Source organism: Coffea arabica, chromosome 9e, assembly GCF_036785885.1.
Source record: "Coffea arabica cultivar ET-39 chromosome 9e, Coffea Arabica ET-39 HiFi, whole genome shotgun sequence".
Lineage (NCBI taxonomy): Eukaryota > Viridiplantae > Streptophyta > Magnoliopsida > Gentianales > Rubiaceae > Coffea > Coffea arabica.
This window is the reverse complement of record NC_092327.1, coordinates 26,186,887-26,206,333: the sequence shown is the minus strand read 5'-3', so window position 1 is coordinate 26,206,333 and position 19,447 is coordinate 26,186,887. Positions and strand designations below refer to the sequence as shown.

Sequence of the window (19,447 nt, the reverse complement as noted above, 5' to 3'; positions counted from 1 at the left end):
TAATCTTAAGAAGTGCTCCTTTTGTACTGATCAACTTGTCTTCCTAGGCTTTGTTGTGAGTAAACAGGAAATCAAAGTGGATGAGGAGAAGGTTAAAGCAATTCGAAAATGGCCTACTCCAAGCACGGTGGGTGAGGTACGCAGCTTCCATGGTCTTGCTAGTTTTTATAGACGATTTGTTAAAGATTTTAGTACCATTGCTGCACCTGTAACTGCTGTAATTAAGAAAAATAAGCCATTTGTGTGGGGTGATGCTCAAGAACGTGCTTTTCAAATACTTAAACATCAACTCACACACGCACCACTACTTGCATTGCCATGCTTTGACAAGATGTTTGAAATAGAGTGTGGTGCATCTGGGGTGGGTATTGGAGTTGTCCTAATGCAAGAGGGCAAACCAATTGCATACTTTAGTGAAAAACTCAATGGGGCAGCTTTGAGCTATTCCACTTATGATAAGGAGTTGTACTCCTTAATCCATGCTTTAGAAACTTGGCAACATTACTTGAGACCAAGGGAATTTGTCATACACACTGACCATGAGTCGCTTAAGCACATTAAGTCACAACAAGTGTTGAATAAGCGTCATGTTAGGTGGATTGCATTTATTGAAACGTTCCCTTATGTGATTAAGTACAAAGTGGGGAAAACCAATGTTGTTGCTGATGCGTTATCACGCCGGTACTCTTTGCTCACTCAACTTGATGCAAGGTTGTTAGGATTTGAATTAGTTAAAGAGTTATACACCAATGACTCAGATTTCTCAGGTATTTATGATTCTTGTGGTTCAGCAACTCAAGGTAAATTCTACATCCTTGACGGATTTCTTTTCTACCTTAATCGACTGTGTATACCTAACTGCTTTATTCGCTCTTTACTTGTTAAGGAAGCACACGGAGGTGGCTTGATGGGACACTTTGGCGTGGCTAAAACCTTAGCTATCCTTCAAGAGCACTTCCATTCGCCAAGGATGAAGCGAGATGTGGAACGAATTGTGGCTAAATGCATCACTTGCCACAAAGCTAAGTCTAAACTTTAACCCTATGGCCTTTATAGTCCTTTACCTGTACCTAAGGAACCTTGGACCGACATTTCCATGGATTTTGTTTTAGGGTTGCCTAGGTCAAAGAGGGGAAATGATAGTATCTTTGTTGTTGTTGACAGATTTTCAAAAATGGCACATTTTATACCATGTCACAAAACAGATAATGCATCGCACATTGTTGATTTGTTTTTCAAAGAAATCATTAGATTGCATGGCATGCCTAGGACAATTGTCTCTGATAGGGACGTCAAATTTTTGAGTTACTTTTGAAAAACTTTGTGGGAAAAATTGGATACCAAATTGCTATTTTCTACTACTAGTCACCCACAAACTGATGGCCAAACTGAGGTTGTCAATCGTACACTATCTACACTCTTGCATGCCATCATTCGAAAAAACATTAGAATTGGGAAAAGTGTTTACCCCACGTTGAGTTTGCATACAATCGCACGGTGCATAGTTCTACTCATTTTTCACCATTTGAAATAGTCTATGGTTTTAACCCTTTAACACCACTAGACTTATCACCTTTACCTTCTTCTGAGCACATTAACATGGATGGTGCTAAACGAGCAGATTTTGTCAAGAAATTACACGAGCAGGTACGCCTAAACATTGAGCGAAGGATGGACCAAGTTGCTCAACGGGTTAACAAGGGATGCCAACGCGTCGTGTTTGAACTTGGTGACTGGGTGTGGTTACATCTACGCAAGGAAAGGTTCCCAGTCCAAAGGCACAATAAATTATTTCCCCGAGGAGATGGGCCATTTTAAGTCATCAAGAGCATCAATGACAATACTTACAAACTGGACCTACCCGGTGAGTACAATGCTACATTCAATGTCTCTGATCTATCTCCTTTTCTTGCAGACGATGAAGCTGATTTGAGGACAAATCCTTTTCAAGAAGAGGGGGATGATACGAACCAAGAGACACCATTGCGAACTATTCGAGTTCCCCTAAGACCCGTGACTCGAGCACGAGCTAAGAAGATGAGGGAGGAACTCCAAGGGCTTGTTCGTGAGATACAAGGCCAAGAAATTGTCCCCAAGGTCATTGAGGGACTTGAGCATGAAGGAATGAAGGTCATCCATGTAGTGCACGTCAAAGAGAACCATGCGTGACCCTTCTCTAGCCATATTTGCTGTTTTAGTTAAGTCATTGTAATAAGGGTTTAATGGTCCATAGCCTTGCTTTTTTACCTAAGGGATGACCTCATAAGGTTCGGTCAAACCCACAATTCTTAAGGGCTTAATGGTCCATAGCCTTGCTTTATTTACCTAAGGGATGACCTCATAAGGTTCGGTCAAACCCACAATTTTTAGTCTTATGGAAATAGTCAAGTCTACAATTCTTAGTCTTAGTCAAGCCCACAATTCTAAACTAGTTCCACATTATTTAGTTTTTCATCTCTATGTAAGGCTATAAATAGCCCACACTTCCAACGGTTTTAGGCATGCAATTAATAAATCAGATTTTGAGAGTTTTCTTGGTTTCTCCAAGGCTTCTTGAATACATTAGAATTTCTCTAGGTGTTCGTGACTTATCAATCTAGAATCGCACTAGGTTGTGGCGTCTTCTACCATTATATCAAGGTTCGTTAACCACGTGATTAACGGGTTGAGGTCATCCGCTCCAAACTTGGTGTCCTCTTGTCGATCCTGAAGCTAATCTTTTACGGGTTTCGTCACAAGGTTGGTGACGTTCGTATCACAAGCATTCCATTGGGGGGAAGAACAAGCTAAGTCCTTCCAATTGCTCAAACACCATCTCACACATGCACCTGTACTTAGATTACCCAATTTTGAACAGACATTTGAAGTTGAGTGCGATGTATCTCGTATAGGTGTTGGGGCCGTTTTGCTACAAGATGGGAAGCCGGTCGCTTGTTTTAGTGAAAAACTCAATGGGGCATCGCTAAACTACTCTACCTACAACAAAGAACTCTACGCTCTGGTAAGGGCCTTACAAACCTGGCAGCACTATCTAAGGCCTAAGGAGTTCGTGCTACATACGGACCACGAGTCACTTAAGCACCTCAAGTCCTAAAATAAATTAAGCAAGGGACACGCTCGATGGGTGGCCTTCATTGATAGCTTCCCATTTGTGATCAAGTATAAGGCCGGGAAGAGCAATGTGGTTGCCGATGCACTTTCTCGAAGGTACACTCTTATTACCACCCTTGATGCTAAACTCCTTGGATTCGAATTGATTAAAAATGCTTACACTAACGACCCCGATTTTGGAGCTATATTTGCTGATCTTCACTGTTTAACCGTGAGAACTACTATGTTTCCCAAGGGTATTTTTTCTTTAAAGACAAGTTATGCATACCCACGTGCTCCATGCGAGAGCTACTTGTTAGGGAGGCACATGGTGCAGGTCTTATGGGCCATTTTGGAGTCTCTAAGACATTATCTATCCTCCAAGAGCACTTCTATTGGCCAAAAATGAGGCGCGATGTGGAGCGTATGGCTCAACGATGTGTGACTTGCCACCATGCCAAGTCAAAGGTAAACCCCTATGGACTCTACACTCCATTGCCTATTCCTACTACGCCATGGGTTGACCTTTCTATGGACTTTGTACTTGGATTACTTAGGACTAGGTATGGCCATGACTCTGTCTACGTAATTGTTGATCAAATCTCTAAAATGACACACTTCATCCCATGTCATAAAACTGACGATGCTAAGCATGTAGCTAACTTGTTCTTTAGGGAAATCGTTAGACTACATGGAATACCACGCACTATTGTTTGTGATAGAGATGTCAAGTTCCTTAGTTATTTCTGGAAATCCTTATGGAGTAAACTAGGAACTAAACTCCTGTTCTCTACTTCTAGTCACCCTCAAACCAATGGTCAAACAGAAGTAGTTAATAGGACACTTTCTACCTTGTTGCGTGCAATTATCAAAAAGAATCTAAAATCATGGGAAGATTGTTTGCCACATGTTGAATTTGCTTATAACCGCACAGTCCATAGCACCACACACTACTCACCGTTTGAGGTCGTTTATGGCTTTAACCCTCTCACACCTTTGGACTTATCACCTTTACCTATAACTGAGCGAGCTAACATGGGTGGGTTGAAACGAGCTGAGCAAGTGCGTGCCTTGCACCAAAAGGTGAGAGATGACATTGAGAAACACACGTTTCAATTTATTCGTCATGCTAATAAGGGTTGTTGCAAGATGATTTTGAGCCAGATGATTGGGTGTGGATTCACATGCGCAAAGAGAGGTTCCCCGTGCAACGATGCAACAAACTCTTGCCTAGGGGAGATGGACCTTTCCAAGTGGTGGACCACATCAATGATAATGCTTACAAATTAGATCTACCAGGTAAGTACAGTGTCCATGCTACTTTTAATGTGACTGACTTAAGTCCTTTTCTTGCAAATGATGAGCTTGATTTGGGGACAAATCGCCTTCAAAAGGAGGGGAATGATACAAGAGTTATGGCTGACCATGACTCCTTGAGGGTGGACCAAATGGAGTTAAGTGGTCCAATGACAAGGGCACGTGCCAAGAAGCTCAAAGAATCCATGCAAGCCCTAGTTCGCTCCATACATGATGGAGTAAGCCTTGCAAATGTCACTCGCGAGCTTGAAAAAGACGAAGCAACTCGTTACACCTTAGTTCAAGTCGTTGAACCCAATGAAGAGGAGTTGGGAGCTTCATTCGAAGTTTAAGGTGTCAAATTTCTGTTTTTTAGTTGAGTCATTTGTAGCATTGCCTAAAGCAAAGGCTTAATGATAAATTACCTTGCTTTACTTAGTGCTCGATTGCTTTCATAGGTTTGGCCAAGTCCAGGCTTCCAAAAGGGCTGAATTGGTCCCTTAATTTTTGGGAATAAAGTGACTACAAGTCACATTAGGATTTCTAGACCAATTCCACAACACCTTAGGTTTTGTGTCTATGTAAGGCTATAAATAGCGCACACCTTTCAACGTTTTATTCATTCAAAAATACATCAGGAATTTGAGTGTTTTACACTTTTCTCTTGTCTAAGAGAGTCCCTTTTGAATACTTGAGAATATTTCGAAAGTATTCATCGAACTTATCAATCAAGTACACACCTTGATTGTGGCGTTCTTCTACTCGTAACATCGTTTCACTTATTCGAGTGCTTGTGGGTTGAGATTAAATTCGAAGTTCGCATCATAGAGTTAGAGGATCAAGGGTCACTTCGCAAAACCAACTTGATTTCCTTCGTCTAGATCCGGGGCTACGTGGGATACGAGTTCATACCTCCGGGCGGGTTCGTATCACAGGGCAAGCAAGGACATCCCTTCACTAGGAGAGGAGTGACAGCAATGGTAAATCTGACTCAACATTAGCTTGTTCGGAAATGAAAGAAAGAAGTTCTGGTTGTAAGAATGTAGATCATATGGTAGCAGTCAAGCTGGCCATGTGTAAGGCAGTTGAGTAGCAGTGGAGAAAAGTTAGCTTCCAAACCCAGAACAAGGAACTATTGGGACCGATATCATCCCAAAGAGCATGGGGCCGTAGGTTGGCTACATTAGTGGAAGACATCCTGTGACGACCACCGCTTCTCCCAGGGCGAACCCAAGGGTCTCCGCGGAACACCTGCCCAATTCTCGCCAGGACTCGAGACAAATCGATTCAAGCTTAACAATATATAACAATTTATACAAGTCTAATAAGGAAAAGTCGCTTCCATAATCAAATATCCAAATCTTGCACCACGAGTTCAGAATACAGCAGTTACCCAATTCTTACATCAAGATCCAAAAGATACATCAATTTTCAAATATATATACAACATCCAAAAGTTGTCTAGACAAATACATCCAATATGTCAAATCAAAAGTGCATCAAGTTTCAAAATACAACAATTATAAGTCGACTAAACAATTATAACCAAGGTACTAATCAAAAGAGTAATCTAGTCGGCTTTTCTCCAAAATCTTCCCATCCGGTCCTGTTAAGGAAAACAAATCTAACGGGATGAGCGAATGCTCGTGAGGCCAAGAAACACACATTCAAGCACGTATTCCAAATAGCAACAACAAATACACAGTAAGTAAAGCTATAAAGTTCGAATAATTCACATTTCTAGTAAGAAAAGTAGACAGAAACAATTCAAGGATACTGTAGCTCTCAGGAGCTAAATTCCACGTAGTCGAGCCATGGTCTTGATCAAATTCCATGTTGACACTCCGTCAACCACGTAAGTATTAAATCCTGTAGATACACCACTTTCTTCGAATCCCGTCACCGTTACACCCCCTTACCAGGCCCGCTCATCATAATTTTGATAATACCCGAGTATATCATGGCAATACTGCGCGAGTAATGCCGAGCAAGATCTCTCCAATAGATCATGCTCTACGAATATCTCATGGTTTGCTAAGCTTACCGACCAAACCCATGCTGGCTCGATTCGCAAAGTAACCAACGAGTTTGGGCAGTCCCCGAATACGAATACGAATATAAGTCGATGAGCAACGCTCAAATCGACGATTCCGACTAGGAATCACAAATACGAATCATATATATATATACGAATTATATCCACATTACTACATACAAGTCGAATATGAATTCACATAGCAAAATTCGAATATAATTTCATTTGAAAGAGAATGAGTGCGGTAAAGTACACACTCGTCTCTAAATTTCCAAATTCAAATAACGGATAAGAAGCAGTAAACACTTAGCAACAAATTCATGCACTTGACACTCACCAATTATCCAAGTAAATTACTCTTGAACCTCGGGTTTGTTTCCTGGCTCACAGCTACTTCCTGGGCAAATTAATAATTCCAAGGTAAATGTATAAGTTATAAATGATCATTTATTATTCTTTTATTTAAACCTATTAAAAATCAAGTTTGACCTTTAAGATACAAATATAACTCTTTCAATTTCTATTCATCATTTTACTTTCGAAGCTTATTAACTTTATTATTATCATTATTATTATTATCCTCAAACCTACCTATCTTCAAGTTTATAACTTGTACAACATTCCAGTTAACATACTTTCTCAATACAATATTAATTAAACCCCATTATCCTTTGTAACTTACTAAACTTTAGTTTTGCTTATTATTTTTATTTATTCTACTTCTCTAGCGTTTCATGTTTTAAGTTCTTTAAAGTATTCCAAATAAGAGCGAGAGACTATAAACTGTTGTATATATATATATATATATATATATATGTATAACTTCAACAATTAATTCTAGAATCTTGAAACCTCATAGAAACTCTAATTTCTCCCTTGTTTCGACAATCAAGAAAAATTCCAGCAATGTCAATTCAAGATGTCCACCAAATCTCCATCTTTTACTTGCTTGAAACACTAAACACATAGCTCATAATCTGTCCAACCTAAACCAAAATAAATAACACAAAATTCCAGAAAATAATCTCACCAAAAACCTCAACTAATTCGGCCAGCAACCATATACAATTCCAGCAATATAACAGTTTAACTTATAGTGCTTTGTCCATAATTTTCTTCAGTTTTTTTTTTACTTCAACTCAACATGCAAAAGGTGACTAGCAAGCTACAAGATAATCTTAAACATCCAGTATGAAAATCTCAGCTAAAATTCGAAGGAAAACTGATCAGATGCTCAACTCCTTCTCTCGGCCATGCTGGAAAGATTTTGACAGCCACTCAGCTCTTAAACACAGATTTCTTCAGTTTTCTTTCGTTAAGTTCAACATGCAAGGATTGCTTATCAGACTACAGGGTACTTTCAGCAGGGATCTAAAGTTTACAGCCAAGGGAAATTGAAAAGCAACGCTGGTTCAGATGGTGATTTCCCCCCCCCTCGGCCATGATCCAAAATTCTGGTAGCAGTCACGTTGACACAATTTTCTCCAATAATCTCTTCAATCTATGTTCAAATCTTTTATGCATGTTCAGACCAAGCCAATATATGATATATATTACGGTTTAACATAGAATTTCGAGGCCACAAATCCATGTGGACAGCTAGAAACCTTTACTTTTCTTTCTCTCGGTTAACCTGGAAAAATTTCCAGTAGGTTTCTTCCTACAGTTTCAACCCCAAAATTTCAAACTTTCCTCAAGTTTCTTCAACTAATATCCCCTTAACACATAAAGCTAACATGTTACATGCATTACCCAACATAGTTTTCCATTTTACAGTAATCACAGGCTGCAAATCAACCATGCAAGCTCTCGGTTCCTCAACTTCAGTCCAGCTCCCATTTTTCTTCCTTATCAGAATTCCATTCAGTTAAATCTTATTATTCCTGGCTAAAAACCAACATGCAGCCACTACTTTCAGTTATACCAGATAAGTAGCACAAGATTGTTGAAGTTTCTTACCTTCTCCGTTAAGTTTCACTAGAGTCAGATTGTTTTAAGTTCCGGTTCCTCCTAAAATTGCAGCAACTTTGACTCTTCCTCTTGGCTGGAGCTAATCAGTGATGGAACGAGCAAGTTTCTCTTCCTAACCTTCACTTTAGCTGTCAGTTTTGATCGGCTAAAGAATGCAGAAATGGGAAAGCTATTCGGATGCTCCTTCCTCATTCCCATCGTCACATTAAAAGGCTCTGAGTTCTCTTCTTCTTTTTTTTTCTTACACTCTTACTCACCGTTTGTGGCTGTACAGAAATCAGGAATACTCCCTCCCTCTCACTCTTTCGCAAAGACTCAGAACTGAAGATGAAAGAAGTTTCGGTGGCTCTTGTTTCCTTTCTATTGTTCCTCTCAGCCGTTAATATCAAGGTAGTAGATCACAATGCTTCTTCAGTCGGTGGGTTGATGATTCCTAAGCTCTCCACTCAATCCATAGTCTACTGGTCGCATGGTGGATTTGCTAGTATGAAGGGTCAGTTTAGTCCTTTAACATTATTTCATTTATTTTACCAATCTGAAAATTTTTTTTTCCTTAATTTACTCGTTAGCTCCTAATCTTATTTGTATCTCCTTAATCTCATAAATTCTCACACATTTAATTTTTTAGGAAATTAATTAAACAAGTAGCTTAGCACTAAAATATGTTTAATTCATACCAATTACGGTATACACCATGTTTTTATTTGGTTCGTACAGTTTGTTTTATAAGTTTTAAATTTAAACGTTTAATTAATCTATAAATTGGTATATAATAATTCTAATGGCTAAAATGGAAATAATACATGCATGGTTTACACAAAAATTTTCTAGGGCTTTCACACATCCAAAATTCGAGAGTATTGTTCCAAATGTGCTCATTTTGTTTTGTTGGAGAAGATAGAAATATATTTAGCAATAGAATTAGCAATTATGCTTTAGGCATATGTCAAAATGAGGAAGTGATTAATCCTCAGTGTCATTGAACACTATTGTACATTTGATTGAGCCTTTGCTTGTAGTTGCAAAGTTTCATTATAATCAATACAAATCTCTTCATGTTTTGAAAAAAAAAATGAGTATTCCACATTTGAAAGGATTCTTGTCATCAAAACTAGGGTGGACCCTACTTGCTTTCTTTCAGATTGTGAAGTGCATTCATAACACGGACACCTAACATTACGTATGTATCAATCACCCACATCTCTTTAGCAGGCTTAAAGTCTTTCTTCTATTTACCAGATTCTAGGGTTAGAATTGGAGTGCAAATGATATATTGTTTGCCAATATTGGCAAGTGAACACTAATTTTTGAATGGACGAAAAAGAAAGGAACTCCATATCATATTGTTATGAGGTGTTTAGAATTCCACAAAGAAACATATACATAATAGCACTAACAAGCCATTTGGTATTCAACCCACAAAACACACACAAGTAAACTCACAATGCAAATACTTAAAGATCAAAGTAAAAGAAAACACGCGTACAACTTACAGCCAAAGATCAACCTTGCATTTTTTCATCATAAAGTATACAAAGGAATTTTAACATGTAGAACAAACTAAGGAATTCTTTCTTCTCTCTTAGACTCTGCCTAACTCAACTTTTTATAAGCAACAGTGTAGCTGACAAGCTCTGATCGCTAACCCTCAAGAAGCAATAGGGAAGCAACAAAGGGAAAAGGCTATTTGAATTCCAAGAGCAACCGTCTCAGATCCAGCAACCGTCACCTATCACACATGCAACCCCGTCGATTTGTGTCCATGAATCTTCACTGTTTGTGCTTTGGTCATTTTAGGCAAATATCACTATCCTATTAAACTTGACTCAAGTCAGCAACCCTTTGGGCGACTGTTACGTATGGGCCCTTCCAACTTCCATGGTCCTAGCTTAGTTGCCTCCCACACTTAGTCAACCGACTTGATGGTTTCCAAACACTTGAAACCCATAGAATAACCCATGAAGCCCAGTGTTTTGAAAATCGGACCGGACCGGCCGGTTCGACCGGTTGAACCGCGAACCGGCCATGGCTCCGGTCCGGTTCAATGCTAAGTTTGACTTTGTCAAGAAACCGGTCAAAAACCGGTCGGACCGCGAAAACCGCCGAACCGGATTTGAACCGGTTATTTCCGGCTTTTGAGTTTTCCACTTTTTTTTTTTTTTTTTTTTTAGTTTTGCAAAATGTAGTTATTAAGATTCGAACTCAAGACCTTTGTAATAGAAGACCAATGTAGTAACCATTGCACCATCACATCTTATAAGTTTTTTTTGATAACTTATTTATATAAAACAAATACTCATATTTCTTTTGTTCCATTTTTCTTACAAAATATCATCCTTTCATGGCTCTTTCTTTTTAATCTTCAACTCTTTCTCTCTCTCTCTATCATCTTTTCTTTTGCCACTCATTTTTTAATCAAACCTCTTTATTTTTAATTTATTGATGTTTTCTTCCATATTTTAATTTTGTTTTTGTCCATTAAATTTAAAAAAGTTAAAAAAGAATTATTTTTCTTTAATCCAATTTATTTAATACCACAACCACTCACTTTTATCTCATTTTTTGTTTCTTATCAAATTTGCATTTCTATTTTCAATTCTCTTGATTTTCTTCGAACTCCAAACTTCCTTTTTTAAATTGTAAATTTAAATTCCAAAATGTAAATTAAAATTTAAGTTCACAATGTCTAAATTCTTATAGACGTGAATTTTGTATAATTTCAAATATTGTGATATTTTTGGATTGGATTTAAGATTTTTTTGATAGATATAATTGAAATTGAGATGAAATTTATTTGTTTTAACTTATAATTTAAAAAAATTATTTTTAAAAATCCAGGTTATTCGAAAATAGTAAACTTTTCATCATATAAAGTATTAAATTATCCATTACATGTCTTATTTTGTGCATATATATATTTATATAAATTATTTTTTAAAAAATTCATTGAACCGGGGTTGAACCGGTCCGACCGGTTGAATCTCGACCCTTTCACTTCACCGGTTCAATTAACGGTCCGATTTTTAAAACATTGATGTAGCCTAGCCAAACCATGCCCTCAGACACCAAGTCTTCAGTCATGATTTATTTAAGTTAGTTATCCTTTATTATATAGAAAACTGCTAGAAAACTTTAGACTGGTAGTTTTGGAAAGTGTAAACTTCCTATAAGTGCAAACATATACTAGTACTCCACTTGACACACTAGAGCACTTTTTGATCTCTAATAAGATATAGGAAACAACAACAAATACCAATAAAATATTTTTAAGTAAAATTTCTACTTTAGCCTTCCTTCTTGACCATGATTGCTCGAACGTACCACGATTATGTGTCCATGTCTTCAAATAATAGTGGCATAGAGAAGTAACTAAAGTAATAAAGAATAGGTGTACTATGTCTTTTTTTTTTTTTTTGAGCTCTTCTTCTCTAGCAGCCTATTTGGTTATGCCTCTCACAGTTATAGATGTTATTAACTTTATCAACAAAGTTTGTTCCACTATGCGAGACCCCAAAATACCACCTCGGTTCTAGATCACCAAGGTGTGTCTCTTGCTACTTTCTTCCTTTCATATAGCTAGGGAAATCCAAGTTCTCAGCTGTCCTAATACGGCATGCTAGGGTTGACAAGACAAAAGTTGTTTGACATGACCTTTGATAAGTCTATTTGACAATCATTGCCCTATAAAGATAGGTCAACTGACATAATAGGTTCGAATACCAATGAGCCATACCATTTTTCTCCTGTAAATATCCCCCACTCCTTCTGAAGTTTATGAGAGAAAATCTCAAAATTTCTACTAGATAGTTCCTGAACTATTTGTCTCCTACTTCAGATATTAACTTAGGCATTAGAGTTAAAACAGGGGCATATCCCCACTCTGTGATCTCATTATTAGTTGCTAGCAGGATAACCTTACCGAGGCTTCTACATCATCTCAGAGGAGGCCGATATGTGCTCGCACACTCTACTTTAACATTCTTTCCTTGCAAAATTGAAATGATACAATTTAAACAAGCATCATTCATTTGATCAAATAAAGAATTTGGCTAAATATGTCTAATATGCTATTCAACAACCTGTGTAGAGAGGCCAACTGGATTTACAGCTTTGTTTTACCAAAAGTTATTAGCAGATCATTGCTGCAGATTTAGTTCGTGCAGTGAAAGATTTCTTAAAAGTTGATTTTGACAATAAGATGACTAAATTGCCCTTATATGCTACATAAATAACTTTTGTGCTAATTAAATAATTATTTTTTGCTATTGATTATTTTTGTTAAGAAAATTAAATGTTGAAAGAGAAAAAAAAAAAAAAAAAAAAGGGGCACAAAGGTGAATTTAGATATAAGCTGAGAATCAAAGAAAGATAGAGAGAGATGTGTGGCAAAAAAAGTTATATAATCTTTAAATAGTTTAATAATTAAGGATAATTTCACAAACCTCCCCTAAGGTTTTAAACAATTACAAAGACCTCCCCTTAAAAATTACACATAGCTCTCCTACTTTTACTATTTAGTAATAATATAGGTCCAACAAGATAGATTTTCTCATAAAATTCCTAAATTGCCCTTTTGTACAAAACTAAGAAAGAAAAATATAGTATACTCAATCACTTTCTTCCACACTTTGTACAAATCAACAAGTCTAATCTCTAAGAACCATCCAAGCATAAGTTTTAAAACCGAGTAGTCGTCCAAAAGATTCCAACATATACAGTATCAATACTTGTCATACGAAAAAAAATTAAAAAACACACACACAAACCCCATTGATAACTAATTTTATACCCTAAAATTAAATATCAATATCCAAGTACCTTTCCAAAACAGGCTAATTTGACTTAGAACCACCATTACAACTCTTCTATAGCCTTAAAAATAGTAATATCTCAAAAGTAGAGAATAAATTCTACCTCCACAATAATATCATAATAAAAAATTTCTAATCCAATGAAAGAAATTCTTATGTAATTATTGATATCTTATAAAAGTTTTTCTTGACAACAAACAAAATATGACAAATTCCACATCTTTGATTCTTCTTCCTATTTCAATCATCAATTTCATTATTTATTTCTCTATCACTACGAGTTTCTTCATTTTCTTCTAGTTTAACATAATTTGTTCCCTCTGTTGATTTTATAATTTCAATTTGCTAATATCCACAAAACTGAAGATAATAAAAAGACGTTATATTAACTAGAAAAGAGAGAAGCAAAAAAGACAAGAGATAGATAAATATATATACTTTTTGGGTTTTGTAAATTTATTGCCTAAATTTATAATTGTCTACCAAGTGGAGGGCATTATAGGTATTTTACTATGCCAAGAGAGATAAGTTTAATTTTATAAACTTGAGGGGAGCTAAGTGAAATTTTTAGAAATCTCAAGGGAAGTTTCTAAAATTATCCCTAATGATTATGTTAAGATGAAAAAGTAAACCAGAATCAAAATTGAAAAGTAACTCAAGACTTGTTTCTGATTTTAGCTTTTTTGGGTCAACAAAATTCAAAATCATGTTTTTAAAATCAGTTGAGTACATAACAAAATAGTTTTTTGAAAACCAAAAGGTAAAATTAGGTTTGCAAGATCAATTGAAAATAAGCCCTAAGAGAAACATGATTTTTTTTTGAGATATTATTTTATTTGCATTATAATTAGGTTTTTCAATTAATTTTTTGTCTTCCCAATTAGCTTTTCATCTCATATACACTACATTATTAAAAAAAATATTATGATAAATATTCTAAATAATGTTTTAATTTATCTCCTATCCGAATACACAGATTGCATTGTTTACCAAATGTAAGTATTGCTTCATGCTTGAAATTTGGACTTTTCGAGGGATAGGATTAGTTAGTAATGAGAGAACAGAGGTTCCCCCGAATACACCGGGCTTCCCATGTTTTTCAAATCAATCGCGGAGTTCTAATTGTCGACTCCATGCACAATAGGAAAGAAACATGTCAATGCAAGTCAGTCTGTGTAACATGGGTGTTACACATTATTAGCGTGCAACGGAAGACCCCATAACCGCAGAGTAGAGCAGCCTTCTTCCAGCTGGCTACTAACACTACGACCAGAGAAATTAAGAATTGTTTTATTGACAAATCTATTCTAGATATATGACTACAAACTTCAATCCACCAGAAATATGCAAAATAAATCAAGTAAATACAAACAAAAAATTGTTTGCCAAAAATTTATTTACTTACATTATAAACACATCTTATAAAACACCTTTTTATTTTTGGAATCATATTTTTATCTTGCATACACATTAGCATGCATCACATTGTAAAAATTACTACAGTAATTATTCTAATGCATCACATTTCAAATAATCTCGTATTCAAACAAAGATACAATCTAATGCTGGAAAATGGTCAGAATTTAAACCCAGAAGAAAGAAAAGTAAAGGAGAAACATGTTAACAGAAAAGAATATCTCTGAAGAGAAACATCTTTTCTCCAAGTTATTCTAGTTCAAATGGTTGTTGTTAGGGAAAAATCCTTTGCATATTTGGTCCGGAGAAGTCAAGCTTTGCACGAAATGCAGAAAGGTTGCCTCAATTATACAACCAAATATTTGTTTGGCATATGTAAACACAGACAAAGGTACCAATTGCTAGGACGAGGAACAATTTGACAGATTGTTCTAAGAAACAACATGAGAAAGGAGTCAATTTTGGGTCGATTGCACAAGCTACATCATCTAAAAACTTTGGTTTTCAGATTGCAGGATGCTACAATATATGGATAACTTGCACGACAAAATCTAATCTGAAGATCATATTTAAGTATAGAAGGATAAACTACAGTGAACTAACTGTATTGTAACCATATATTTTTTATACATACTCTATTGAAATCCTTCTTTACTATATTGGCAATTTTTCAATTTTATCACGACCAACCACAGCAGATGAAGGAAGATGCTGGAAGTCGACCAGTGTTGCGAATATACTCGACTTGGGCAGCAACTTTTTCTGCCTGCCTATTCCTTCTAGCTTCAGCTGCTGCTCGTTTTTCTTCCGACCTTTGCCTAGCCATTGCAATCTTCTTTACCATCTTTGCTTGGGCTTGTGCCCTCATTTGCTCAACTTGAGCCTGAAAGGTGTAACAAAGTGAAACTGAGAACATGAAGAAGATAGTTCATCTCTGTTCATACAAAAAGTACGTCAGAAGTAAATATCAAAGCAGACACAAGTCAAATTAGAGTGAATCTTGGTGGCATCAACACTTATTCAGCATCTTGTAAACCTGAAGGAGATCATGGATTGTTTAGTTTAAATTGTGAATGAGTCAACAACTTGAAACTTAGTGTTCGACAAATGCAGCGCAACTTCCAAATTTAAAAGATAAGAATATCAACAATGGACGTAATTCATGTACCTCTGTTCTCCTCATTTCTGCTTCAAGCTTTGCTTTCTGCTGACTTTCCCATGCTTGGATTTTTATTTCTTCACGCTTGAATCTGAGAATATAGGAATAACCCATCAAAAAACTTAACATAAAGCAGAACAATTGTTGAAAGGAAAAAACTGTCATCACGGTGATGCAGTGTTTTAACCTCGCAGTGTGTTTTGTTTTCTCAGCTTCCTCCCAAGCAGCTGCTCGTTTTGCATATTCGATTCGTTCATGTTCATCTGCATCAGAGGCTTCAGCCATAGAGTGACTTTTGTCATCTTTACTAGCCCAAGCAGCAATATTCATCTTACCAAGTTGGACTCCAAGGGCTACAATCTCTCTCCTTGTCTTGAGCTTTAGTTCTTGCTCTGACATTTCGTTTCTTCCATTTCCAGTTGAATGCTGAGATGCATCATCATTGGGGTGCTCTGTAGGAGTCGGTGCTGGCTCTCCTCGTCGAGGAGTGGATGGGATAGAAGATGTTGGACTACGCAATGGTGTTGCACCCGTAGGAGTAGCAGTTCTGGAAGGTTCTTGACTTGGAATTGGGGTCATTTCCGTTCCCATGTCTCTCATTGAAACCGATCTCACAGTGGAGACACCTACATGAAAATAAAGGAATAGTTAGATCCACGAAGATGGAAGAAAAGGCATGAAAAAGACTTGAGTTTGCTAATTGTATTTTATAAGATGTATGAACATGGTCTCTGCCTACTTGAAGAAGATTCACAGGTACTTAATTCCCAAAATTAAACAAAATATGGTACCAACTTTTTGGCACCTGGTTTCCCAAGAAAACCTAGCAAGTTTTAGCACCTGTAGGTTTTAAATTTTCAAGGATACAACACTAGAACAAATTCAGAAAACAGAACATCAGTAATTGCATTGATTCATCAAAAGGAGGCAGGACAGTTTACTTCGGGGAATCATGAAGGCCAACCAAGAAATTTAGTTCAGCTGAAAACAGATCAGGGTAGAGAAGCACATTTACAGACCTCCAAATTTAGTCACAGAAGATCAATTAATGGAAAATTAGGTGGTCAACCGCAGCCGTGACCACTGTAGAAAAAACTTCTGAAAAAGGAGGAATCTAAACTTCTTTGCTTCTTAGCATATCACCCATTTGTAGAAAAGGATCGGATTACCTGTTGCATTTTCTATTGAGCTCTTTGTAGATGATAAACTCTTAGTATCCACCTCCATCAAATCCTTACTTTCTGGGCACAGCTCAATCAAAGAATTTGCTCCATTCTCTTCAACAGAAACAGGATTAGATCCAGTTGCAACAGGATCAAACCTCTCCAATGCCAGGTGTGGTGCTGGTTGACAGAAATCAACCCGTTTGACAGCTAACTTATTCTCATAACTCACAGACTCAGGAGCAACTCTAACCATGTTAAGAACTGGTAAACGACTTGCTTGATTGTGTACATGTGCCTTCTTGGGATGACCAGGTGGCACATTCTGCCTATTGATTATCCACTTCTCTGCATCATTCCACTTGGACGATATAGGCCTTGAGAACGATCTCGTGACACCATGGTGATGCAATCTTTCGCCTCTATGAAACTCAAAGCTCGAGGTACTATCATAATCGAGATTCTCATCTTCATATGTTCTCCCTGGGTGTCCTGCACTACAATTAGCATTTTCTCCCTTAGATGTTCGTTGAGTTTTGACCGGATCAACTTCCCAATTTCCCCTAGGCATAGCCTCACTTGGCTGGCAGGAAATGGAATCACCTTGTCCAGCAGTAGATACTGAATTTTCAGACAATTTAACGGATGAAACATTAAGACTGGAAGCTGCAAATTAGAAGAAAAATCCCCTTAATCAGCAAAAGATAAACGCAAACTTGTTACCCTCTCAAAATCATCTATCTAAGTTCCAAAGTTCCAAAGACACTAAAACAGAGACACCTATCTGTTACAGAATATAACCAATTTCTTACTACTTCCCCTGCAGTTGAGGATATAGCAAAACTAATTCAAAGGTGTGTATCTATACCAATTTGAAGTTGAAAACTAGATCGAGTGCCTAAGCTTAGCAAATTACATCGAGTTGGCCTGCGTAGCTAGAAAGAAAATGCCCTGAATGCAAATCATTTTAAAAAAAAAAGATTCAGACCCTATGTTTTGCAAAGATTACCAGAACCGTCCAAATTCCGGAGGTAGCAAAATTAAGTTGCATGCTCAAAGACACAAGTAAAAGAAAGAACCAAAAAAAAAAAGAAAAAAGAAAATGAATTATTAAGCAATATAAAAACCAATCTAAAATCGAAAACTATACAAGCATCAAACACACACCTTCCTCATCAAAATCACCACTTTGGGTAGCCAACAAGCTGTTCTTGACAAATTCAGAATCTTCAAGCTTGGTAGGCGAAGTTCTTGAGGAATTGCTGTTTGATCCATCTTTTTTCCTCTGCCCTATCAGCTTCATTCTTAATTTACTTGGAGATATTATACCAGTCTGCAGACCATATCAAAACAACCACCACACCAATAAGCCAGTGAGCCAACAATTCAGAAAAATCAAAATTTGTTCACACCCCAAAACAAAGCCCTGTAATTTGAACCCATTTGAGAAAACTCACATTTGAACAAATCCCACACCACTTCTCAGAACTTGCTCAAATGCATCATCAAAAGCAGTCAAGAAAAAGAAATGAGAAAAATGAATGAAATATTCAAAGCAACAAACCTGAACTTTGTGAATCCTTTCGTAGTCCATTTAGATCCTTCTTTTTCTTACAAAAAACAGACACAAATACGGAAGGAAGAGGCCTCAAAAGAGGTCTATGAGCTGCTAGTACACTACTCCAGTAAAGACACAGTTCTATCTGAATCTGAAGTGTTAAATGGGTTTTTGTTTGTTTGCTTTTGTAGAGGGACTGAGTACTTGAGAGAGAGAGGCAGGGCTGATGACGACAAGAGTCACTAGCAGATTCAATGGGGTCGGCGATCTTTTACCGATTCTTTGACCAGCTTATCGCCTTCTTTTCTTGTGTTTATTTATTTGTTTATTTATTATTTTTATACTTTTGTTGGTGTTTTGATTTGAGTCTTTGACCACCACGTTTTCGTGTAGTTGTTCTTTCTTGTCATACATTTTCTTCTCTCTTCTTTTATTTCTTGACTTTGAATTTTACCCAACACTTGCGTGCCAAACCAATAAATTCATGTACATGCACGAGAAAAAGTATACATTTACACAAAGGGAGATTTTACAAGAATCATTTGATTATCGTACCCTCACCTTAAATTCACCGTTGGACGGCGAAAACATAATTTTGACATTAAATTATAACAACTTCAAAATTTTACAATTTGAATTACGGTCATTATTGAAAGAAGATAAATATTATGAAAATGATGCTCTAAAGGGATCTTAGAATTTTCCTTGAAAAATTACAATCTTTTGTGTACAGAATTCAATCGAAACCATTAAGTTCAAAATCCTATGATTGTATTTAGATTTCAATTTTTTGGACTTTTTGTAAAAAAATATATTGTAGCGATTTGATATATATGAAGTAAAAAGTGATTGAGAAATGTGTTCACAAAAATTATAGAGAATTTTTTGATAAAAAATCCCTTTCCAAGCAAGGAATATGACTCTTAGTAAACGCATAAGTTGACTAAA

At 36.6% G+C, this 19,447-nt stretch overlaps 1 protein-coding gene across 3 annotated transcripts; it reads right to left on the bottom strand.

The window, feature by feature from the left end:
- Window positions 1–15,103: 15,103 nt before the first annotated feature.
- Window positions 15,104–18,678, bottom strand: LOC113709260 (uncharacterized). Of its 3 annotated transcripts, XM_027231985.2 has the most exons (7): window positions 18,506–18,678; window positions 18,109–18,274; window positions 16,948–17,607; window positions 16,114–16,404; window positions 15,966–16,041; window positions 15,788–15,869; window positions 15,104–15,502 (listed from the first exon to the last, which is right to left on the bottom strand). In XM_027231985.2, the coding sequence occupies exons 1-7, from the start codon at window positions 18,533–18,535 to the stop codon at window positions 15,299–15,301; spliced, it is 1,509 nt and encodes a 502-aa protein (XP_027087786.1). In that variant the 5' UTR covers window positions 18,536–18,678; the 3' UTR covers window positions 15,104–15,298. The 3 variants fall into 3 exon arrangements, with proteins under 3 accessions (XP_027087786.1, XP_027087784.1, XP_027087785.1); XM_027231983.2 differs by having other exon boundaries at window positions 15,966–16,404; XM_027231984.2 differs by having other exon boundaries at window positions 15,966–16,404; window positions 16,948–17,562.
- Window positions 18,679–19,447: the final 769 nt, after the last annotated feature.

Excerpts from the sequence above, each read along its gene's own strand:
- LOC113709260 (XM_027231983.2), bottom strand. The coding sequence starts at position 18,535 with ATGGACTACGAAAGGATTCACAAAGTTCAG. Across the intron at positions 17,608-18,108 it reads TGGTGATTTTGATGAGGAAG|CTTCCAGTCTTAATGTTTCA; the intron begins GTGTGTGTTTGA and ends TCTAATTTGCAG. Across the intron at positions 16,405-16,947 it reads CTCAATAGAAAATGCAACAG|GTGTCTCCACTGTGAGATCG; the intron begins GTAATCCGATCC and ends ATTTTCATGTAG.